Genomic DNA, 26,200 nt, shown 5'->3' on the forward strand with positions numbered 1-26,200 from the left:
TAAACACTGGCATGGGGTGCCCAACAATACAGCTGGAGATGATTTCTGGCCCAATCATCTGGAGGTGGAGCCTCCTTTGCGACTGGACCTCGGACATTGGGAGAAGTTGGAGTGCTGCCTGCAGTCTCTAACCACAGAGGAATAGTGTCTCCTGCAGACCCTATCATCTTGAACTCTGTGCGGGCCCTGCAACCATTAATTCTCAAAGGTCTCTCCCTGGAATGTTGCTCATGCTTAGCTGGGCTCCTCTCCCTCTTGCCCCTCTCATCCTCTTCAGAGCATGTTCCACCACCTGATTATGGTATTCCCACATTAAGGTGAGATACACAATAAAGTGTGCCTTGCAACTAAAAGTGCATTGTGCTGCAATTCTCAGACAGAGCTACCAGAGAAGATGAAGTCCTCGAATGTAGCCAGGCAGGTAGAAATGCTACAGCAATCAAAAGGAAATCTGGTAGAACTCTGAACGAAACAAACACGCACATGCAGTCAAAGTCCTTGTGCTCCAGTGATCTTTGAATCGGATGTCAATTTTCTAAAAATGTGTTGCCCACTTGCCTCTTCAGCCTGTGCAGTGGGCAAACAATTGAACAGGCAACATAAAATCATGGTCAATAGGCTTTTCAATGGCCTTGAATTGTCGGTTGGCGGGGTCCCAATCTCCCACATGCACCCACTGACCTCAGTATTGCATGAATTCAAAATCACACTGGGATGCCCGCCCAACAACAATACGTGCAATTTTATGTACATTTGGGTTGAGCATGTGTCCAACCTCAGAGCATAAATTACAGGCCCATGTATTAAGATAACTGTACCAACCTCTTGTTTTCTTGGAATATTTTCATAGATCGCTGCTGAATTCTCACCAATTTCAGCAGAGGGGTCTGTGAGAATACAGCATCATGAATCAGCCACCAACATATGATCATAGAATCATACAAAGACACAACGCAAAAGAAAATCTTTCAGTCCACGAGTGCCTAAAAAGTAATCTCTGCACCTCGCAGCTGTATTTTTTGAGAATTAAGTTGCACCTTTATCAACATTTACTGATCCGCTGAGGCTGATAACATTTTCTCATAATTTCCCCAATCACAATATTTTGAGTTTTGAATCTTCATTATCTTCCATGTCCTAAGAAGAATAAACCAAAACAACTCCAGTCTCCCCACGGAACTGATGTCCTACTTCTCTGGTACTATTCCACGAAATGTTCAGTACACACTTTCCAAGATTGTAACATTATTCCGAAATCAATGAACCATTCTAGGTTATGGAATCATAGAATCACAAGATCCCTACACAGCAGAAGGAGGCCATTTAGCCATCAAGTCTGCAGCGACTCGACAACATCATCTTACTCAGGCCCATCCCCAACCCCATCCCCATAATCACGCATTTATCCTGCTAATCCCCTTCACGTATACATTTTTGGACACTAACGGGTAATTTATCATGGTCAGCCCACCCAAACTGCACATCTTTGGACTGTGGGAGGAAACCGGAGGATCCAGAGACAATCTACGCTCACACGGGGAAACTCCACACAGGCAATCACCCAGGAATGGAATTGAACCCAAGTCTTTGGCGCTGTGAGGCAGCAGTGCTAACCACTGTGCCACCCCAAATGCCAGTAGAGTTGGAACAGTTGCCTCATGTTCTAAGAAATTGCAGTTTATGTGTCTTATTCTTGTTTCTACTTTTTTGATTCAATTTTATGCTTGCTAATTTCAAGATTTCTGGGGTTGTTAGATTAATTTTATGAGATAATCAGGCAGGCTTAATCAAGGAATGCAAAATAGATCAATCTACCAACAAGATTTTGACTTCGTGTGATTATCTGTAATGAGTGATAGTGAATCATAATTCTGTTTTACATTTTTAAAGATAAATAAGGAGAGATAAGAAATGGGCCCCTGATTCACTTTCATCTATTTTACATTCAGACACATATCTGTGACAGTATAGGCTTTAACAGTGCCTTTTGATTTGAAATTAATTTCAATAAGCATATATCAGACAGATTTTTGAAACTTTATATTTGCACTTCAATGCAGATAACATGGACATGCTGGTGTCTCACTCACTGTTCACAGTTGGAGTAATGTACGTAGCATATTGCCCTTCTGTTGGAACTTTCATCCTAAACAAACATGCAACATAACAAAATGTAAATATTTAAGGAGAATACTGTTATGGTCTGCAATTATGATCTGCAACAGAGGTTTGTTAATGCCTTATTATTAGTGAAAAGTGTTTTACTAACTGGAAGGAAGAAATTTAAGGTATACTGGGCAATATCCACAATTTATTATTTCAGAGGACATGAGTGTCGCTGGCTAATGTTATTGTTCATCCTCAATTGCCCTGGTGGTGGCTAATCACCTGCGTGTGCCGCTTCTATTCATGGTGTGTAGTTTCTTCCAGAGAGCTGTTTGAGAGGGAGTTCAAGGACATTGACCCAACGACAATAAAGTAGCATCAGTCAAGACCAAATAGATTCAGGTTGGGACAGAGCAAATAAATTAATCGTGAATTGGAGATATAATTGAGATTACCAGTGCAAAGCCATACATTTCTGTCCTTATTTTAAAACTCATAATTTATATCACAACTAATATCAAAATTGGGAGCCAATGGGGAAGCAGAGGTAAGCTAAAAGATTCACTGTATTACGATTGGAGTATTTGGGAAATGCAACACGAAGTCGCTGCATCAACAACAGTAGAGGAATGTTAAAATACTTGGATAAGGAGCTTAGTAAGGAATATTTTTATCAATCCAAATCATAACCCACCAATATTACCTGTGTAAACATGCCTTATAACTATATACGTTTGAGCAATACATAGAAATAGATACTTTTGAAACAACTTTTCACATACTTTTCAATTCACTTGCCCAAGGACAAAACTACAAAAGGTGCTACAGCATCCAAATACAGTATTTACCAGCATGCTTTCCTTTTGATCAACCATGCACTTATCCCGCTGACTGATCCCAGAATAAAAAGAACAGCAATCACTATGCCTGCAATGAGACCACTGCTTAATTTGTTGGAGCTGAGTTGATCTGAAAATGCAATTAAAACAAGTACTGAAACTTATATTAAATTCCAGAAACAATTGCACTTCAGTAACAATGTATACATATTTAAGAATCTATTGTCCAAAGTGCTATGGACCTATTTATTGAAATTAATGAACAGATGCATGTCTAATGTTATATTTAATGTCTTTCAGATTGCATTATGGAAATCTTAATAGCAATTCTATTTTTACTAAGTTCCAAAGAACAGTATAAACAAACATTAGGCAAATAAAGCACATTATCATTTCAATGTTGTTCAAAATATATTGGTGAAATATACAGTGAAGTATTTACTTACCTTGTACAGTTACCTGTATGGTAGTATTTTTGCCTTTCTCTGTTATGTTGTTATTCGCATGGCAAGTATAATTCCCATCAGCACTCAAGCTTATTGATTTAATGTTATACGTTTGTCCTCTCTTTAACAGCTGACTCCCATTGTACCATTCATACGTAGCAGGGGGCACTGAGAGGGCAGCACAATTTATTGTAAGACTTTTCCCCAGTTCTACCTGAATTGGCCCTGGGGGAGTATTTGTGACTTTCTCTGGGCCATCTACAAAGGAACCTAGAAAATGTCTGAATTCTATTTAATGAATATATTCACCAATATTAAATACAAACAAATGCCTGAGTACTTACAATTAACTTGCAGTTTGGTTACTCCAGAATTACTGTTAAAATCATTGCTTGCATTACATTTATATGTTCCTGAACCATATCTGTTAACACTGATTATTGTCAGTGTAACATTGTCAGGAGATGTTATTGTTCGGTCATTATCCTTGATAAGTTGATTATCCTTATACTATATCCGTGACAGTATAAAGCCTGAGGCATGACAAGTTAGGTAAATGGTATCCATGTTTTCCACTGGTTTTGAATTGTTGGCCAATACAGTGACATTAGAAACAGGCTCTGTAAGAATAAAATGGGTAATTACAATATGTCCTTTTCTCTTCTCCATTTAGTGGTCATTCTTAAATCCTCATTTTCCTCATTAATAATGGCTTTCAACTCCAATTCGATCTGATATTTGAATGGAAAGCAGTGGGGGCATTCCCCCATCCCATCCACCACGGGATTTGTAGCAGGTGGAGGGCAGACCATGCAAAGATACATTGACCTGAGGTGGCATTCTCTGGTTTTGGGGTGAACGCGGCCAGAGAATCCCACCCCAGATATACTGGATCTGATTTCACATCAAGGTAGAATCTAACAGACACAATCAAATCTGCAGTAATTAGTGCTACTAACTGTTCTTGGTTAAAGATGACATAAAAACCCGCTCCCATCCCAGCTGATGTTATAACAGGGAGATCCCAGAATGGAATCTTGGCTCAAAAGATGGTAATTTTTATTGTTTTAATAAAACGTGGAGGAACAGATTTACAGGACCACTAAGTAGTTTTAACAACAAAAAACATTTCTAAAACATAAAAAGTTGATGAAACAATATTCCTTTACTCCTTCATTTAACAGACATGTTTTAAGATTAATGTGGATTACAAAGTATTTTAAATTACAAAGGTTTCGTTAACACAAAGTCCCTTTTAAACACACACATTGTCTGTGGTCAAATACCACTCCGAACCCAAGTTAGTGTCAGTGGATTTCTCCTTTTCCTTGAATTCTTCTGAACAATACCTTGGTTTCTGTTCTCTTAACTTCAGTCACCTTAAGACATTCTATCTGTCCCAATTCCCTGGTTATCTGGACTGTAACTTGTTCCTTAGGAATCCTGCATTTTGCAACTCCTTTGTCCTCTCCAGCTTCTCCTGGCAGAGTTGAGAGATGTTCAGTCCCTAATGTCTTGTCTCCAGCTGCAATATATCCAGCTAAAACTAAAAATTAAAAGCTTTTCAACCATTAAAAGGACCACTGGTTACTAAGCAATGCCTGCTACTCATATTTTCCCTTCATACCACAGCCCTCTCTAAGCGCAACAGAAATGCAGTTGGAACTTAACCAACCCCCACACATGCCCTCCACCCTGGAAGCCTTGGATGAACCTGTATCTGAGGTCACCATTGCAGAAGTCAGAGCAGCTTTCTCGAAGGTCAACCCATGGAAAGCACTGGCCTGGATGGGGTACCCGGACGAGCACTCAGATCTTGCGTGGATCAGCTGGGGAGGATATTCGCAGACATCTTCAACCTCTCTTTACTACAATCTGAGGTCCCTATCAGCTTCAGGAAAACAACCATCATCCCAGTACCAAAGAAAAGCCAAGCAGTGTGCCTTAATGACTATTGTCCAGTGGCTCTGACATCCACCATTATGAAGTGCTTCAAAAGGCTAGTCATGGCACAAATCAATTCCAACCTCCCGGACTGCCTGGATCCACGACGGTTCGCCTACCACCGCAACAGGTCCACAGCAGATGCCATCTCCCTGGCCCTGGACTCAACCCTGGAACACCTAGATAACAAAGACGCCTCGGCAAAGCAGCCAGCATAATTAAGGGCCCCATGCACCCCGGACATTCTCTCTTCCACCTTCTTCCGCTGGGAAAAAGATACAAAAGTCTGAGGTCACGTACCAACCGACTCAAGAACAGCTTCTTCCCTACTGCCATCAGACTTTTGAATGGACCTCCCTTGCATTAAGTTGATCTTTCTCTACACCCTAGCTTTAACACTACATTCTGCACTCTCTCATTTCCTTCTCTATGAATGGTATGTTTTGTCTATATAGCACGCAAGAAACAATACTTTTCACTGTGTGCCAATACATGTGACAATAATAAATCGAATCAAATCAAACATACAAACACCTTTGTCCAGCATGAATCTAATTTCCAGGTACAGAAACATTAAATTAAATCCACTTAAAATTATACCTTAGTTCTAATGTTTATCAATACACATATAAATCTCTTAAAACGACTTTTGTTTTCCTAACTAACACTTGTGAAATCATTGGACAGCACTCACCTTGTTCCAATCTTATCCATCCAATTGATGCAAAAAAGGCAACAACTTCTCTTCCCATTGCTGCATCATTATTGCTGCTTTACACAAAAATTATACCCTCCTATTGCCTACATGTTGCCCCTTCGCAATTCCCCCCTCCCACCTTTCTCATCTATATGCTATCTCAGTCACATCATTCAAAAACACAGGGCTAGATTTTATGGGGTATCGGTATCCCCACATTCATAAATTAAGAAATTGGGGGGAAAGGAAGGGAAGCCCACCCCACTCCGATACCTAGCCAGAAAGCATTTCATTCTTGGAGAAGTACTAATTTCTTTAAGCTGATATATTTGACCCTATTGGCACCAGCCTCCACGAGCTGCAGGACAATCAAATCTACTTTCCAGTTCCATCAGTGACACTGGAAGCTTTGGCTGCTGCTGCGATTGCATGGAGCCCTCAATGCCAAACAGCCAGGGTGTGTGAAAGGTAAGTTGTGGGGAGAGAGAACTGGGTTGGACAGGCCAGAGCCTCTTTTAGGGCAAACCAAATAAACAAACTCAAGCTAAATCAGGACAAAGTAAAAGGGGCAGCTCCCCAAAAGGAGGGGGAACAGCCCGAACAAAATCAAAGTACAAAGGAAATTTTAAAACATCAAATTATAATGGACAGGCCAGAGGAGGTAGATAAACGGGAAGATGAAAGATCTTGCTATCCTTCCAATGGGTTCTCTGATTAGCCTGATCAGAAATCTTGTAAAAAGGCTCCAGTTCACCTTCCAAGTTTGATGCAGAAATAGATTACATTAAAATTACCTTGAGATAATGGTTATCCTAATCAGATTATTTCTCCCTGTTATGGCTCAAATTTGTAAAGGGCCAAAGACATGGACACCAGATACTAACCACTTTCAGGCCTCAACTTATCTGGGCTGGCAAGGTATGTCAAAAATTTGACCACTGGTCAAGCAAGTTCTTTCCCACTGCCACTACGTAGTGGACACCTGAGCTGTATTTTCCACTAACAGAATGTTGTCTTGGCTCAAAATGATGTTATGCCAATCAAGCAATTGAGCAACATGGTGTATGAATTTCAGTGCTGGTGTGCTAACAGATCATAGAAATCCTACAGTGCAGAAGCAGGCCATTCGGCCCATCGTGTCTGCACCGACCACAATCCCACCCAGGCCCTACCCCCACATATTTACCCGCTAATCCCTCTAACATCTCAGGAGCAATTTTAACCTGGCCAATCAACCTAACCCGCACATCTTTGGACTGTGGGAGGAAACCGGAGCACCCGGAGGAAACCCACGCAAACACGAGGAGAATGTGCAAACTCCACACAGACAGTGACCCAAGCCGGGAATCGAACTCGGGACCCTGGAGCTGTGAAGCAGCAGTGCTAACCACTGTGCTACCGTGCCGCCTAATAGATAATTAGGCCATAGGACTTACTGAATGGCTTATTAAGTCTAACAGCATATTCCATTGGTTGCAAAGAGGCAAAGTACAGATCGCACTCAGCCAGGCTGTGCTTGCAAAACCAAATCAAAACTTCAACTTTTGCAACTGGGTGCCACTTGTTCAATAGCTACAATTTTTTTTAAAGTAATTAGGCAAGTTTCTAACGTGGCTCTTTTACACTTGCTCAGTCCTTTGATGTTATTTCTCTCGCCCATCGGATTGTCATCTCAAACGTCCCGCCCTTCGACCCTCTTGGGCCAAAAATGCAAAGTCTGGGGTGTCTTCACTCCCTACCCTTGTAGATGGAAAAAGATCTTCATCCCCGTGGAGCTCCTCCTCCCCCACCTCCATCCACTAGGGGAGGTCAGGTCCGGGGTGGCACCGGTCCCGCTCGGCCTCCGTGATCCAGCCCTCCGGCATGTGTACTCCTTCCGGAGCCAGGTATATGTCCGCCTGGCCCGGGAGGAGTGCCTGGAAGGGGGCTTTAATGTCCTCTTCGATGGGACTACCTACCGGGTCTTCTGGTCCGCGGACGGCATGCGGTGCCATGCCTGTAAGGAGGCGGGGCATATTAAAAAGAACTGCCCCGCCTCCAAGGCGGCCGCCAACCCCCAATCCGAGGCGACCGCAGCTGGCGCTGCAGCCCCCTCTCCCCCCAAGCAAACACCACCTGGCCCCCCGCAAGGGGAGACCACGCCGGCAGCAGCCGCCACCTTGGCTGCCGGCGGGGGGGGGGGGAGTGGAGCCTCCGCGAGGCCAGAAGACCCCGGGGAAAGGGAAAAGCAAGAAAAAGGGGGGTAACGCAACCCCGACCACCTCCACCCGAGTCACACCGGCTGCCGGCTCGGGGAAAACATCCACCTCCGGCCCCCCACCCAAACCATCTCCCGGGCCCGTGGGCGCCTCAGCATCCTGTGCTGGGCCCGGTGTCGCGGGTGTGCGCGCTCCCGGGTCCAGGGCGTGGGGGGGTATGTGACCCCGAGCCGGCACAACTAAAACCGACAGGGGACGTGACGGGGAGGTGAAAGGGGCGTGGCAAGGCGAAGAGGGGTGGAGTGCGGGGCGCATCTCCCACCTGCGGGCACGATAATAAAAAGAGGTGCTGCCCCTCGGGAGTCATGGGGTTCGAGGTTTGTGCGCCTCGCTCCCCATTCATGTCATCGCCTGCCACGCCCCCACCTGTTTTTATGCCTTGTCCTCAGACTGGGGGCAAGAAAAAGTCCCAAATTAAACACGTGCTGCTGCAGTCCCCCGGACGGGTCTCCCCGAGGCCGGGTGGGAGTGGGGCCCCCGCGGCCTCGTTCAGCCCGGTCGACTTTAACCCGGAATTCTTTTATAGCCTGCCGGGGGACTGGAGCAGCACCCCGATGTTCGGGTCCCTGGGCGGCGGTGGCGAGGAATTTGTCTCCTCCTCTCCGTCCCAACCTTTGATGTTGGGCACCCCCGACATGAATCCGGCGGGTTCTCTGGGCTTGGGCGGGTGTCCAGGCGTATGGGGCGGAGCGGGGTACTCAGCCGCCGTCGCCCACGGACCCACAAACCCAGGGACAGGAGCCCGGGGGGAACCACTCCTCCGCCGATCCTGGGGGTGGGATCGGGGGGGGGGCGCCGCACGCCCTGTGGCGGGGGACTCGGAGTTGAAGGGCGACGGCCCCGAGGAGGTAAGCTGCTTGGTGGTGGGCACGGGGATTGTTTCAGGGTCCACCTGTAGCGAGGCGGGGGACTCCCCCGTGCCCCTCACTGAGTCGCCCCTCACCCCCTCTGGGGAACTCAGGGCCTTTATCAAAGACCATTCTGGCCGCCCTGACAGCGTCCGACTGGCCCTCGACCGTTGGTCGGACCTGGCGCTGCTTGTCCGGTCCACGCGGGCCTGCTCCCAGGCCGCTTCAGACCTGACTGAAAGAGAGCGGCGTTGGGTACGGGAGTTCCTCGAAGGGCTCAAGGGGGAGCGGACTGGCGCGCCTTGCGCCAGCGTTCCCCCACGCACTTAGATAAATGGTGACGTGGCACAATGCTACTGACATGAAGGTGACTATAGCCAGCCTCAACGTCAACGGCAGCAGCGAGCCACTCCTCAGGTTCCAGAACTTCTTGGTCCTCCATGACGGGAAGTATGCGGTGTGCTTCCTACAAGAAACCCGTACCATTCCGGGAGACGAAGCCCGATGGCTCCTAGAGTGGCGAGGGGGGGTCTACATGAGCCGCCTCACGCTCGCGCTTCTAGCGGGGTGGCTATCTTGGCCCCGAGTTTTCAGCCGGAGATCTTGTTGGTCAAGGAGCCGGTGCCAGGCCGGTTGCTGCACTTGACGGTCCGTGAGGGGGGCGTGGTCATTCACTTGCTGAACATCTACGCCCCGGCCGCCGGACCACAGCAAACGACTTTCTACGAGAAAGTGTCCGCTCATCTCGACACCATCGCGGGGGGTGAATGGGGGGCACTGCACCATCGAGGCACGGGACCGCACCGGCCCCTGGCTGCGCACCCCGGCGGTGGTGAAGTTGTTGGGCCTGCTCGGGACCCGCGACTTGGTGGACGTCTGGAGACATCTCCATCCTGGCTCCAGAGCTTTCACTTTCGTGAAGCCCGGAGGCGGAGCGTCCAGAATCGACCACCTTTACATTTCAAGGGCGCAGGTGTCCAGTGTGCCGTCGGCCTCCATGCGGCAGGTGCCGTGCATGGACCACCACCTGGTGTGGGCGGAGTTTGTTCTGTCTCTCGTCCGGGGGGGGGGGGTCCGCGTACTGGCACTTCAACAACACGCTGCTGGAGGACGAGCGCTTCCTGGTCTCGTTTCGTCGATTCTGGGCCGGCTGGAGAAGGAAGCGGGGAGGCTTCCCCTCCTTGAGGCTATGGTGGGATGTGGGCAAGACTCATGTCTGTACCTTCTGTCAGGGGTACGCGAGGGGGTCAACGAGGAGGGGGAAATCCAGGCTCAAGGAGTTGGAGAAGGAGGTTTTCAACCTGGAGGCACGCCTCAGTCAGCGCGACGCAGACCCGGCCCTGCGGTTAGAGTACAGGGAGAAGAAGGGCGCGCTGCCGGACCTGCAACTGGTCGGGTCCCGCGGCGCGTACGTGAGGTCGCGGCTCCAGTTCCGGGTGGACCTGGACCGTGGCTCCCCCTTCTTCTACTCGCTGGAAAAAGGGCGGGCTAACCGTCAGCAGCTCCTTACACTGCTGGCCGACGACGGTTCCCCCGTCTCGGATCCGGCGGGCATCTGGGCCATTGCCCGGGATTATTACACCTCCCTCTTCTCTCTGGATCCATCCAGCAAGGATGCCCGCAGAGTTCTGTGGGAGGACCTTCCGCAAGTCAGCCCGGAGGGCGTCGGCAGGCTTGAAGCCCCCATCACCATGGCCGAGCTGACCGGCGCCCTCAATGGCCTCAGTCGGGGCAAGTCCCCGGGGCTGGACGGGCTGACAGTAGAGTTCTTCAGGGCTTTCTCGGACGTCCTGGGGGGCGACTACGCAGGGGTCCTGGAGGAGAGCAACGCCACCGGGGAGATGCCCCTTTCGTGGCGCAGAGCGATCATTGCCCTGATGCCAAAGAAGGGGGATCTCTGGTGCCTTAAAAACTGGCGCCCGGTCTCCCTCCTCAGCACGGATTATAAAATCTTTGCCAGAGCATTGGCTTCACGCCTTGGGTCCGTGCTGGACCACATGATCCACCCTGACCAGTCCTACACGGTCCCGGGCCGATCAATCCATGATGATCTCCATCTGGTCCGGGACCTAATCCACCATTCCCAGAGGGCTGGTCTGTCGAGCGCCACCTTGTCTTTAGATCAGGAGAAGGCGTTCGACAGGGTGGAGCACGAGTATTTACTTGGAACTCTGCGGGCATTCGGGTTCGGGACGCATTTTGTCGCCCGGATCCGATTACTGTGCTCTGCTGCAGAGTGTCTGATTAAGGTTAACGGGTTCCTGACGGCGCCCCTTCGCTTTGGGAGGGGAGTACGGCAGGGCTGCCCCTTGTCCGGCCAACTTTATTCTGTGGAGCCATTCCTGCGCCTCTTGCGGGGGAGGTTGTCGGGTTTGACTCTGCGCGGCCCGGACGTAGGGGTGGTCCTTTCGGCTTACGCCGATGACGTGCTCCTCGTGTTCACGGACCCGGCTGACCTGCGGAGGATGCGAGAATGCCAGGCGGTGTACTCCGCCGCGTCCTCCGCCAGGATCAACTGGGCCAAGTGCTCCGGACTCCTGGTCGGTCCGTGGGAGACGGACCCCCTTCCAGAGGAGCTCAGACCTTTCACCTGGAGCAGGACCAACCTCCTTTACCTGGGGGTCCATCTCTGCCCAGCCGAGGAATCCTGGCCGATGAACTGGTGGGAGCTGGAGGCCAAAGTCTCCGCCCGCCTGGGTCGCTGGACAGGACTGCTCCGAGTGCTGTCCTACAGGGCACGAGTTCTCGTCATAAACCAGCTGGTTGCCTCCATGCTGTGGTACCGGCTGGTCACTTTGACCCCTCCCCCTGGCTTTGTCACCGATATGCAGAAAGCCCTCGTGCGGTTCTTCTGGGACAACCGACTGCACTGGGTCTCTGCCGAGGTTCTGCATCTCCCGCTTGAGGAGGGTGGACAAGGTCTGGTGTGTCTCCGCACACAGGTAGTGACCTTCCGCCTCCAGACCCTGCAGAGATACCTTTACGTCGAGCCTCCTCCATGATGGCGTGCGATGGCGACGTATTTCTTCTGCCAGTTGCACGGCCTCAATTACGACGTGCAGCTCCTGCATATCAACCTGGGGCGTATTCCGAGCTCCTTGTGGGAGTTGCCCGTCTTTTACCAGGACCTCATTAAGGTCTGGAACGCAGTCGCCTCGCAACGCAGCTCTCCCCCGTCAGGAGAAGCGGCTCTCGTGCGAGAGCCGCTGCTCAGGAATCCGCACCTCCAGCCGTACAACTTCAGGTGGCTGGCGGAGAGGAGGGCCGTGGACGGTGGGGTGACCAGGATCGGGGGCGTGCTGGATGGCGGAGGAGCGGGCTGGATGAGCCCCCACGTGCTGGCTGAGCGTGCGGGGTCGACCAATATATTGGCTCCCCAATATACCATGCACACGTACATTGGTACATTGGGGAGACCATGCAGACGCTACGACAACGGATGAATGAACACGGATCGACAATCACCAGGCAAGAGTGTTCTCTTCCTGTTGGGGAACACTTCAGCGGTCACGGGCATTTCGGCCTCTGATCTTCGGGTAAGCGTTCTCCAAGGCGGCCTTCACGACACACGATAGCTCAGAGTCGTTGAGCAGAGACTGATAGCCAAGTTCCGCACACATGAGGACGGCCTCAACTGGGATCTTGGGTTCATGTCACACTATCTGTAACCCCCACGACTTGCCTGGACTTGCAAAATCTCACTAACTGTCCTGTCTGGCGACAATACACATCTCTTTAACCTGTGCTTTAGCCTCTCTCCACTCACATTGTCTGTACCTTTAAGACTTGATTACCTGTAAAGACTCGCATTCCAACCATTATTTTGTAAATTGAGCTTGTGTCTTTATATGCCCTGTTTGTGAACAGAACTCCCACTTACCTGACGAAGGAGCAGCACTCCAAAAGCGAGTGGCTTTTGCTACCAAATAAACCTGTTGGACTTTAACCTGATGTTGTGAGACTTCTTACTGTGTTTACCCCAGTCCAACGCCGGCATCTCCACATCATTCCCAGAGAAACCCAGGAGACGGACACAGAGCATATCTAATGTTGCAACCACTAGCACCTCATAGGCGGGACGGATTGTGAGGACTGAAAGCTTTTCAGACCAATGGGCAGCTGGCAATGGGTGGCTATGGGATTTCACAGTACCTTCATTGCAGTGTTAATGTAAGCCTCCTTGTGACACTAATAAACTAAACAAGTCATTGAAGGGGACACGGCCTTGGTGTCAACTCTATGTTCTGGAAGGACGAGGGGTGGTAGGGTGGGGCAAATAGTGGTCTGCCATTCGATATGAAAGTGCCAGCGCTTCCGCGGCTGCACAGCTGTTTGGAGTGTGACAACTACCCAGGAAGAAGGTGACATGATGGTAACACCTGGCATCCTTCTTCACCTCTGAGAATGCCTATGCCCTCTCATATTCCTGTGAGCCCTGAGCCTCCTATGAACTGTTCATCATCATCGACGAATAGGCTATGCCCCAGGTGCTAAATCTAGGTATGGCTCAGGGGAAAAGGCATTCACAGGCAGGGCCACGGGGCCATTGAGAGGTGTCCTTTCACTTGAACATGATTCACTCCATAACTGATGAAGGGAAGGGAGGGATATGCCAGACTGAATGCCATGATCAAATATGAAGGGCCATTGGGCTGTGTCCCTGCCCATGCAAACTAGCTGGTTAGGGCAGAAGCTCTTCAAGTCTGTGCTGGGCAGTGGGAGTGGTGAGGGTTGGCCAACCTTCATACATGATATCATAATGGCATAAGGGAGGATTTGAGGGGCAAATGATGGATGACCTTGCTGACCCTCTCTCCTTTCCACCTCATTAAAGATTGAAGATGAATTTCTGTCTTCAGCCGGCTTTATTCTTGCTGACTGCTGCTGAGGCAAATAAATAGAGAGAGCGCCAGGGTCAACCCAGCACTACATTAAGTGACATTGGAAGATCGGGGGCTGCCACAGAAGCTCAAGTGCCGGCTGCCCATCAGGATGAGGAGGGGGTCAGAAGACAGTGATACTGTAGGCCACATGTCTACAGGAAGCACTGGTCTTATCACGAGTTCTTGGTCAAGATATGCTGCCGAAGACTGTGCCTTCACAGGGACACAGTGTGATACCTATGCCAGGTTCTCACACACCTGGCACCAAGAGCAGGACACCTGCTCCCAGTGTAGGTGAAAGTTATGGCTGCCATGAACTTCCTTGCCACCTACTCTTTCCATTCTCAGGTGAATTGAACACCCATTGTGCTGAAACCCATTAGCATTTGAAACTCAGCCAAGTATTTGTAATGGCCATAGCTGTCCAAAAAATGGAGTATTCTTTGAGAAGGAAAAAATAGAATATTTTCATTTCAATTTCAAGACAGAGTGCCTGTCAATCAATGGATAGGAAGAGGTGGCTAGGGTTTTTCATGTCAAAAGTAAGATTTTTTAACCAGACTGAACTCTTTAAATCACCGTAGAAAAGATGACAGCATAGGCTACTTGACATTCTGTAACCTTTTCTCATTGCATTATGATACTTTATCCATTGGAAAAGTACTATAATGTATATGAGCAATTACACAAAGCTAGTCAGAAGAGGGTCAAAACACCTTTAAAGTAGTTTCTTATGATAAATCATTGGACTAAAAACACACCTTCATTATAATATTGCACCTAATAGTGAAATTTGATGTCAAAATATTTTAAGTTTATTTATTCGTGCCACAAGTAGGCTTGCATTAACACTGCAATTAAGTTACTCCCGTGCCTGTTCAGGTACACTGAGAGAGAATTTAGCATGGCCAGTGCACCTAACCAGCATGTCTTTTGCACTGTGGGAGGAAACCGGAGCACCCGGAGGAAATCCACACAGACACGGGGAGAACGTTCAGATTCCACACAGACAGTGACCCAAGCCAGGAATCAAATCCAGATCCCTGATGCTGTGAGGCAGCAGTGCTAACCACTGTGCCACCGTGCCACCAAAACACAAATTTTTCAGAATATTTAGAACTCTTCAGCAGGCTTTCCATTTTCTTCATTTTCTCAAACATGGCAAGCTTTTACTGAGCTTTGGACAGGCCAATAGCTACGTAGCCTCAGCAGCACCCCCAGAAGTGGTGCACCCTACAAAGACATGAGGGAGGAGCAAGCCAGAGTTGATTGGAAAGGGAGCCTAGCAGGGAAGACAGTGGAACAGCAATGGCAGGAGTTTTTGGGATTTTTCAGGAGGCACAACAGAAATTCATCCCAAGGAGGAGGAAACATGCTAAGGAGAGGACGAGGCCTCCATGGCTGACAAGGGAAGTCAAGGTCAGCAGAAAAGCAAAAGAGAAAGCATATAAAGTGGCGAGGATTAGTGGGAAGACTGAGGATTGGGAAGCCTTTAAAAGCGAGCAGAAGACTACTAAAAACGCAATACAGCGGGGGAGAAGATGAAATATGAGTGTAAGCTAGCTAGTAATACAAAAGAAGATAGGAAGAGTTTTTTTCCCCGATATATAAAAGGTAAGAGAGAGGCAAAAATAGATATTGGACCACCGGAAAATGAGGCTGGAGAAGTAATAATGGGAAACAAAGAAATGGCAGAGGAACTGAATAGTTACTTTGCATCAGTCTTTACAGTGGAAGACACCAATGGGATGCCAGAAGCTCCAGGAAAATCAGGGGGCACAGGTGAGTTTAGTGGCCATCACTAAGGGGAAGATTCTGGGGAAACTGAAAGGCTGAAGGTGGATAAATCACCTGGACCGGATGGACTACACCCCAGCATTCGAAAAGAGATAGCTGATGAAATTGTGGAGGCATTGGTAGTGATCTTTCAGGAATCACTGGAGTCAGGGAGGGTACCACCGCTGTTTAATAAAGGAGGAGGCAGCAGATGGGAAATTATAGGCCAGTTAGCCTGACTTCGGTCATTGGCAAGATTTTAGAGTCCATTGTGAAAGATGAGATCATGGAGTACTTGGAAGTGCATGATAAAATAGGACTGAATCAGCACAGCTTCTTTGAGGAGGTAACAAGGAAGTTAGATAAAGGAGAACCAGTGGACGTGATTTATTTAGATTTCCAAAAGGCCTTTGACAAAGTGCCGCATAAAGACTGTTAAATTTAAAAGCCCATGGTGTTAAGAGTGAGACCCTGGCATGGATAGAGGATTGACTGACTGGCAGAAGGCAGAGAGTGGGGATAAAGGGGTCTTTTTCAGGACGGCAGCTGGTGACTAGTGGTGTGCCTCAGGGGTAGGTGCTGGGACCACAACTTTTCACAATATACATTAGTGATTTGGAAGAAGGAACTGAAAGCACTGTTGCTAAGTTTGCAGATGATACAAAGATATATAGAGGGACAGGTAGTATTGAGGAAGTGGGGGGCAGCAGAAGGACTTGGACAGTTTAGGAGAGTGGGCAAAGAAGTGGCAGATGGAATACAATGTGGAAAAGTGTGAGGTTATGCACTTTGGAAGGAGGAATGGAGGCATGGACTGTTTTCTAAATGGGGAAATGCTTAGAAAATCAGAAACTCAAAGGGACTTGGGAGTCTTTGTTCAAGATTCTCTTAAGGTTAACATGCAGGTTCAGTCGGCAGTTAGGAAGGAAAATGCAGTGTTAGCATTCATGTCGAGAGGACTAGAATACAAGAACAGGGATGTACTTCTGAGGTTGTATAAGGATATGGTCAGACCCCATTTGGAGTATTGTGAGCTGTTTTGGGCCCCGTATCTAAGGAAGGATGTGCTGGCCTTGGAAAGGGTCCAAAGGAGATTCACAAGAATGATCCCTGGAATGACGAGCTTGTCATATGAGGAACGGTTGAGGACTCTGGGTTTGTACTCGTTGGAGTTTAGAAGGATGAGGGGGGATCTTATTGAAACTTACAGGATATTGCGAGGCCTGGATAGAGTGGATGTGGAGAGGATGTTTCCACTCGTAGGAAAAACTAGAACCAGAGGGCACAACCTCAGGCTAAAGGGACGATCCTTTAAAACAGAGATGAGGAGGAATTTCTTAAGCCAGAGAGTGGTGAATCTGGAACTCTTTGCCGCAGAAGGCTGTGGAGGCCAGGTCATTGAGTGTCTTTAAGACAGAGATAGATAAGTTCTTGATTAATAAGGGGATCAGGGGTTATGGGGAAAAGGAATGGGGATGAGAAAAATATCAGCCATGATTGAATGGCGGATCAGACTCAATGGGCCGAGTGGCCTAATTCTGCTTCTAAGTCTTATGGTCTGATGGGGCTCCAAACAATCGCACTGTCCAAAGTGCTGGAGCTCAAAAGCTCAAAAAACCAGGTAAGTCATGGTCTTACACCAGGGTCAGGATGGGAACCTTGGAGGGAAGGATTCATGACACCAAGGCCAGGAGTGAAGAGAGCACCTGGGATGTTGGGGATTTGGAGGGGGTGGGGGGCAATTGCAGACCTTGGGGGTGGGTACCCAACCTGTAAAGCGGGCCAGTGATGGAGGTGCTTCCATCTCACACCGCAACTCCCCCACCCCCTTCCAAGATCCAAGTAAGCTTATCTACCGGAATTTCTTTTATCAGTCTCAAAATTAAGGCTGAGTAGAAAGCAGATCTTAAGTGACCAATAACTGGCAGGTTGGAGGCAGATAATTAGGTGGCAGGAAGACCAACGAGGGAATTTTTTCAGGCTTTCTGCCTGCAGATTTGTCACCCAGAGCTCATACAATTCTGCCTGTCAGGTTTCCAGAATTGGCAGATTTTACTTAAATGCCTGGAATTGACTGTAAAATTAACATAATTGCCATGTATTTCCAGTATCTTTTCTTTAATTGCAAAGACTTTTGTGGACTTCCTGGAATAATTATTTTGTTTTGAAGAATGAGGGCCTGCTAAAATCCAGAAAATAGTCCACAAGCATGAACTAAAGTACAACTTCTCATAAATTATCTAGGTTCTGAGGTGATAGAACAGAAATTGTAATCGAGCAGCGTTTTGGCTTGACTGATGGCCAATATTACCTAATCTTGAAAGCAAGTGACCAACTTTTTTTTTCAACTTTAACTGTTCTTCACTTGATTGGGAAAATTAACATGTCTATAAAATTAATTTGCTGGTGTGTATTTCCAGCATATTGCTTTTAATTGCAAACACTTTAATGCAACCCTTGGAATAATTAAGTTTGTGGTTTATCCGAATGAGGATGAAGTTAAAGAGCCCTTTGGACCCCAAAAATCAGAAGATGGTCAACATGCAAGAATTATAAAAATCTTAATGGCAATTAGTTTGTTACTAAGTTGGAAATGGATAGAAATGGATTCACAAAATGAAGCACATCAGGGTGACGATTTTGTTAGGTTCTTGGTGAGTTATACAGTGACACATTTACTTACCTTGTACAGTTACCCGTATGGTGGCGTTTCTGCTTTTCTTGGTTATGTTGTTATCAACCCGACAAGTGTAATTCTCACCAGGAATCGAGCTTATTGATTCAATGTTATAAGTTTGTCCTCTCTTTAACAGCCCACTCTCATTGTACCATTCATATGTAGCAGGTGGCACTGAGAGGGCAGCACAATTTAATGTAAGAGTTTTCCCCAGTTCTACCTGAATTGGCCCTGGGGGAGTAATTGTGACTTTGTCTGGACCATCTACAAAGGAATCAAGAAAATAGGTGGTTTCTTTATGACTAAAATAATTACGAATATTAAATCCAAACTTTTGAGCTCCCTATGTACTTACAATTAATTTGCAGGTTGGTAGATCCAAAATCGCTGCTAAAATCATTGCTTGCATTACATCCATATGTCCCCGAATTGTTTCTGTTCACACTGATTATAGTCAGTGTAACGTTGTCCAGAGATGTTATTACTCTGTCATCCTCCTTGATAACTTGCTTATCCTTATACCATATCCGTGATTGTATAAAACCCGAGGCATTACAAGTTAATAAAATGGTATCAATGTTTTCTACTGGGTTTGAATTGTTGGACGATACAATGACATTAGAAACTGGTTCTGTAAATAAAATTAAAAATGAAACTGGGTTACTTAATTTTCTATATCCAATTCAGTGGCCGTTTGAGTAGTAAACTTGCCACCTTAAATTCATGACCTTTCTTCTTTAACAGTTTTTACATTTACATCAGAGCGAAATCAGACAATCAAGGAAAAAGGCAAGGTGTAGTTATCCATAAAATTGGCAATTATGTGTGATGATGATGATTTGAAATTTGCATTTTCAATTAAAGGATCATAAATGGACGGCATGGTGGCACAGTGGTTAGCTTGGGTGACTGTGTGGAGTTTGCATGTTCTCCCCATGTCTGTGTGGGTTTCCTCCGGGTGCTCCAGTTTCTTTCCACAGTCCAGAGAAGTATACGTTAGGTGGATTAGCCTTGCTAAATTGCCCATTAGTGTCCAAAGATGTGTAGTTTAGGTGGATTAGCGGGGTAAATGTGTGGGGTTATGGGGATAGAGTGGGGTTTGGGCCTGATTAAGATGCTCTTTCAGAGAGAAGGTGCAGGCTCAATTGGCGAATGGCCTCCTTCTGCATTGTGCGGATTCTATAAATAATACTTGCAAAATAGTAATAAATTTGTGTGTTTGAAGAACACAGAAAAACATGGTTTATTGAAGAGTAGCAAGAGGTCTGTGGAAGGCTAACAAAATCATTGCTTTTCACCTTTGTTTAAATTTTGATTTGAGTTTAATGAGTCTTGTCTGTTATGTGATGGCGATAGTCAAGGCTCATTCCTCAGTTCAAATTAATTATGATGTTGGTTTCAACAATATCATAGAATTCATAGAAACCCTACAGTGCAGAAAGAGGCCATTCAGCCTATCGAGTCTGCACCAACCACAATCCCACCCAGGCCCTACCCCCATATCCCTTCACATTTACCCGCTAATCCCTCTAACCTACGCATCTCAGGACACTAAGGGGCAATTTTAGCATGGCCAATCAACCTAACCCGCACAACTGTGGACTGTGGGAGGAAACCAGAGCACCTGGAGGAAACCCACGCAAACACAAGGAGCATGTGCAAACTCCACACAGACAGTGACCCAAGCCGGGAATCGAACCCAGGTCCCTGGAGCTGTGAAGCAGCAGTGCTAACCACTGTGCTACTGTGCCGCCCCTGCATCATTGGCGATGTTTGATTTTTGACTCAATGTATTGTATTTTTATTGATCACTTTTATATGCTGATCATTAAAAGTACAGATCACAAAATAGAGAAAAATATACCATTCATTCTTAATAAAGATACGAACTGAGAATTTCTAATTGAGAAAGATTAATTGAATTGATGTAACGTTCTGGAAATTCGAGCCCTGAGAAAGGACTAAAATGATGTGAGCAGGTAATAAAAAAGCAGCTGGAGTGTGACTCCAGAATTTCTGCCCCCAATTCTGGAACTGACTTATTTCACCATAGCTGGAAAGGGGGTGGCTCAGAAGCCGACATACTGCTGTCTGGACTCCTGCAAAGTGATTTGGAGGTAGTAAAAATCCAAAAGGTAAGTAAAAATGTTGCTAATTTAACAGGTCATCATGATATGTCCCAGCAGGAATTATGTCTATATTTATTAAAGTGAGTGATGATAATGCTGTGATTGGAAAAGGTAAGTGAGCATTAAATAAGTTGGTTGCTGGATGTTCTTTCGGACAACTGGCAAGTTGTCAAGGGAAAAGAGCAGCATAGAAATTGAAATATCTTCCAATTCATTAGAATTAATTATCCACTGGATAAATATTCTGCACTGTGCAATACTGAAAGGCTTTACCAAAGTGAGATTCAGAGTTTTTTATTTAAACTTCCCCATCGCTTTCTTCATTCTTTAAATTTCAGCTCAGTCAACTGTTTGAATATTTGAAGGCTTTGACAAGATGTATGAGCACTCAGTCATTCTTTGACATTCAGCTCAGCTATGTGTTTGGCTAGTTGAAAGCTTTGACATTTGCCTGATCTCAAAAACATTAATACAGTTTTCAACAAAGAGTTTGTTTTGACAGTTCCCCTGGGGAAGTTGGTGACTTAGCCGACTTCCACAAGGCTAATGAATGCTGAACTGTACAGCTTGTTATTTCACTGGCTGGGATTCTCCGACCTCACCTGCGGATGGGATTCTCTGGTCCTGCTGCTGTGAATGGAGATTTGTCTGAGCATCAAATTCTCTGTTCTCCCTGGCAGCAGTGGCAGGGTGTACAATAATGGAGAATTCAGGCCACTGTCTTTGGAAAATATTCTTTGCTTGTTTTAACATATTTATGAGTTTTTGAACATCTTCCAAATGTTATTATGAGTCTGAATTCTGGTTACGTAGAAAATATTGAGGGATGATTGAAGATAAAAGGGGGTTTATAGCATCACATCTGGGAGTAAGGTGGGTTTGTGTATAGTGGTGGTGTAGTGGGGATATAAGGGAGAGATGAGGAAGGTGAAGCAGGGTGGAGGAAGAGATTGAGAGAGGTTTTACACCGATTTGCATGTTTAATATTATTTGGAGGTGACGTTGCAATGATGCACTGAGCTGAATGAAGATGGGCCTTTCAACTTGCCCACTTCGTCATCAGCCTGCTTCCACCTTTGCCTCGAACATGCTGCCTGATTTCCTATTTTACCTCAAAGATGGAAATCCAACCCTCTGTTTCTGTTTTTCATAAAGATATTAACCCATGAAACATAAACAAGCTAAGGCCACTTTTGACTGCATTATTTCCTTTATATCAAAATAATAATTGCATGATTATAATATTTGATTGTTAAAGTTAAGGCATAAATTGATTTGGTGATATTACAGCTGGAAAGCTTAATATGTTATTATGAAATTCCTCTGTCGATTACTCCAACGTCAAAAGAAAGTAACACACATCCTAACATCATAGATAATAATATCACAAGGCACCTTAAGCCAACATTTCCAACTTTAAACCTAAATTTAACGTTGATATATATATATATATCTTTAAGCTGGAAGCATTTTATTGTTAGTATTTAAATATTTGGCAACAACTTGCGTTTGTTTACCTATGTCTTTGTCTGCTGTATTTGTCTACACCTCTGACCAAATCCAAGTGATCCCATTCCCCAGGAACTTAGTATCGCTAATATGGAACAATTTCTCCACAAACTAAAAATGCTTGTCAGTCCGTGGGATCATTGCTACCAGAATTGAGTTCCAACAACCAAATTGATTTTATCTGTTGGAAAGGGCAGACCTTTGATTTGCCTGTCCTCTTATTATTTGAGCATGGGTGGGGTTTAATTTCTTGTCTGCTCAACATTTCAGATCCTGTAATCTTTCAAACAGCAGTTCAAGCAAAGTGAAATGACAATTGAATATCTTTTAAGAAGGTATATTCACCTCTACAAAACGATTCTTGGGATAAATATTCTATTAACAATTAACAAAAATCAGTTTTAATACTTGGCCACTCAAACTCAGTTCAGGCCATTTCAATGATTTTAAGTTAAAATTAGACTCCATCTCTAGGCTTACAAGCTAAGTTCAAGGCTGTGAAATTTTAAGACAAATTTGGACAAAAAAAACAAGGAATCATAAAACATAGGGTGGAATTTTCCATTGTGTTGGAGATGTTTCATTTTGGGTGAGTTAAGTAGAGAGTAGTTCTCCGGCAGTGTGCTGAGATATCTTGCCGTATTTTTAGACACTTAGGGGCAACCTTACCAAAAAAGATTCTAAGTGCTGAACAAGCGTGGGAACCGAAGTGAGCCCCCAGTGCAATTGTACAGCTTAGAAAAGAAATAAGGCAAAGTGTGAGTCTCACCAGTTGCGGGAGTGGGTGGAGCCTATTCACGCCGGGAAGCTGGCTGCTGAGCTGTAGGGCACCATTGTGCCGGCGCTCAGATCTCCCGGTGCACTGTGTACATTGTATGCACAGGGCACTGCGAAATCTCACACTCCATTCCCCCAGGCGATCACTATCCTCAATTCCTCCCTGCAAATCACTGCCCCGGCCAATCCCCGATGCAGAGTACCGCTTCCCCTGGACTCCCATCATGGGCCCACCCCATTCAGGCCCCGCCTCTCCCCTTAGGCCCACCCCTTTGGCACTACCCATTGGGCACTGCCAGGGTGCCAGGCTAGCACTGAGGCAGGCACTGCCCAAGGGGCACTGACTGGCACTGGCCCCTGACCACCTGGGGGGCTTCAATGGCCTCCAGTCCCACCGGTGAGTTCGTCACGTCAGATCCCCATTGGTGGGATAATATGTGATCCTTGTCGGTGGGACCTCCATCGGCGAGGTCGTTAAGACTCGTGAGCCCAGATGATTGCGTCTGGGACTCAGTAATTATATTTAATAATCTTTTGAATATTGAAATCAGTCTTGCACCTGCTGATTTCACCGACAGAACAAGGCCGGTAACATTGGGAGAGGCAAGAAACCAGGCATGAGCCCAATTTTTCATCTCTCGCCCGATCTTACCGGCTCGGCACATCAATCGGTCGGCATGGCAAGCAGGTAAGATCACCCCCGAAAGGAAAAAAAATTGCATGAGTTTCATGCCAATGGCATGTTGACTCTGATCACTCTGTCCCCTATTACTTGAGCTCTTCCATCAGGAGAGGCTCAATTTTAATGCCTCCCAGCATTGCCCAGCACTTGTTCCAAGACCAGTTAGTGAGGAAGACAACACCAACGCTCTTAGAGGTAGCACTGACCAGAATGCTAAATGGGGTGAAGCTGAGGTGGGACCTCCTCTACCCTCTTACCTGGCAAGGGAGGCAGTGGCAGCATTGGTAAAAACAAGCTCACTAAATAAGACAGTGGGAATCCAGTGCAGAAAATGGATGAATGACCTCATTCATGCAACCAGACTAAGTCACTCTTCCAATTTCTCAACACCACCCACTCGCACACTCATCACTCGTCCCCTGGGAGTTCACCCACTGCCAGCTCACTGAGCCCCAACACTTGCACCCTCACATTCCTCCGTATCTCCCTTGTGGCTTTTCTCCATCACATCCCAGCTCCCACTCACCAACCACATGCCAGGAATCTTTGACCCTGCACGCATCCCGTTTACACTCTTCCCATCTGTCTCGTTGCAAGACAAGCTGGCTCACAGGAGAAAGGAGCGAGCACAGGTGCGTTGAGTTATGCCCAAGCTGAAGATCCTCACTCCATTTGAGGAGAAAGCCCGAGAAATTGCCAGGGAAGAACAGGACTGCTCCTATGCTGAAGTTGAGATTGGCATTACAGGAAAAAGGATCCACATTCATCTGTCCCACCAGCTTCACATGAGTTCTGTCTCTCCTATTTAGGAGCGACATGATGGCACAGTGGTTAGCACTGTTGCCTCACAGCGCCAGAGACCCGGGTTCAATTCTGGCCTCAGGTGACTGTGTGGAGTTTGCACATTCTCCCCGTGTATGCGTGGGTTTCCCATCAGGAGCTCTGGTTTCCTCCTGCAGTCCAAAGATGTGTGGACGAGTTTGATTGATGTGGAGATGCTGGCATTGGACTGGGGTAAACACAGTAAGAAGTCTCACAACACCAGGGTAAAGTCCAATAGGTTTATTTGGTAGTACAAGCCACTAGCTTTCAGAGTGCTGCCCCTTCATCAGGTGAGTGGGAGTCCCACTCACCTGATGAAGGGGCAGCGCTCCAAAAGCTAGTGGCTTGTGCTACCAAATAAACCTGTTAGTTTGACTGGCAATGCTAAATTGCCCCTTAGTGTCAGGAAGATTAACATGGTAAATGTATGGGGTTATGGGGGATAGGGGGATTGGGTGGGATTGTTGTCAGTGCAGGCTCAATGTGCTGAATGGCCTCCTTCTGCACTGTAGGGATTCTATGATTCTATTCTAAATCTATCCTTATGCTCTGCCATGCACTTGCAGGTAAATCGGTTGAGCAGCCGAGCCCATCCTGCAGTAGGACACTGGAGACCACCAAGGACAGCAGCTCCAAAGACGGGTTTTCACACATTTGCATAGAAGAGGCATCACAGCTGTCACCTGCTCCTTCCACCAGCATAACCCAGTGGCAGGCTCCTGAGTCACTCACTGGTGAATATCTCACTTCTGATGATCCACAGCTAGCGGAAACAAGGATGTCCCAAGAATCCGGCACTCGGAGGACTGCTGGAGACCAGGACACTGCTGAGCCCCAGTCAGGTGACATGCCCCTGGACTCAGTCATCCTTCAGCTGCTAGAGCTACAAAAGCAGAGTTGTGAACATCAGGAAGGGATGTCAACTACTCTCCTCAGGTATCAAGGCCGACTGGCAGAACCTGTAAGGGAAATTGTACTGGATATTGTATGAGTTTAGTATGAAATTCAGATTCACTTGTAAGGGAAATTGTACTGGATATTGTATGAGTTTAGTATGGAATTCAGATTCATAGGTTTTAGTGAAATAATAAAGCAGATTTAGATAAGTAGTGAAATGGGTATATAACCTAAAGTAACTTCGTGTGACCCAATATAATCAAGTGTAGTCGATATGATCAAAGTGGAGAAACTAGAGAAGTAATATAGCAATCACTAATTAAGGAAAGCAGACAATAGTCACTTAAGAAAACAAGGAAGACTGCTCGGTGGTTCAACTTAATAGTGGACCATAAACCAGCAGAGAGAATGTCTTTTCTGCTAAACACATTAGTGGACCATAAATCAGCAGGGGGATGTCTTTTCTTCTAAACACATTCGCCTTAGCTTACAAAACCACGATTATTGTACAAACAGAAAAGTTCAGATAAGAGCAAGAGTTATAACCACCATGGTTTAAGAAACGAAGAGATATAACAGGGAACGACCAAATGTAAAGAAAACAGATAAAGGGTCAACTAAAAATAATGGTGGCCAAAGAAAGATAGGGCTGTAGGGTAAGATAACAACCAAGGACAGGCTGTAAAAGGGAGAGGAGGATCTTGAAATATGAGGCTGAAATGTACATAAAAGACTGTAAGCCCAAGGGCTCTTTGGAGTGTTCCGGACGTTCCCGACTTTATCTCTTGTGCTGAGAAATAAAGTCTATTGCTTGGAAGATCGCTGCTCAGACTCTCTGTTTTAATTGATGTGAATAAATTGTCGTCCTGGGGAACCACGACAAAATTGGCGCTGCTTAGCAGGGTTGGTG

The 26,200-nt window shown here is 46.6% G+C and overlaps 1 protein-coding gene across 1 annotated transcript in view; it reads right to left on the bottom strand.

The window, feature by feature from the left end:
• The window catches only part of LOC144508389 (cell adhesion molecule CEACAM5-like), a 63,991-nt gene that overhangs the window by 9,424 nt on the left and 28,367 nt on the right, over positions 1-26,200 (bottom strand). The window contains exons 6-10 of the mRNA XM_078236261.1: positions 18,830-19,099; positions 3,392-3,649; positions 2,955-3,075; positions 2,091-2,146; positions 823-887 (exon numbers count right to left, since the gene is read on the bottom strand). Of these exons, the coding sequence (XP_078092387.1) occupies positions 823-887; positions 2,091-2,146; positions 2,955-3,075; positions 3,392-3,649; positions 18,830-19,099 (770 nt within the window). The remainder of the gene's footprint in view (positions 1-822; positions 888-2,090; positions 2,147-2,954; positions 3,076-3,391; positions 3,650-18,829; positions 19,100-26,200) is intronic.

The sequence above is a fragment of the Mustelus asterias genome, chromosome 20 (assembly GCF_964213995.1).
Source record: "Mustelus asterias chromosome 20, sMusAst1.hap1.1, whole genome shotgun sequence".
In the NCBI taxonomy this organism is placed as follows: domain Eukaryota; kingdom Metazoa; phylum Chordata; class Chondrichthyes; order Carcharhiniformes; family Triakidae; genus Mustelus; species Mustelus asterias.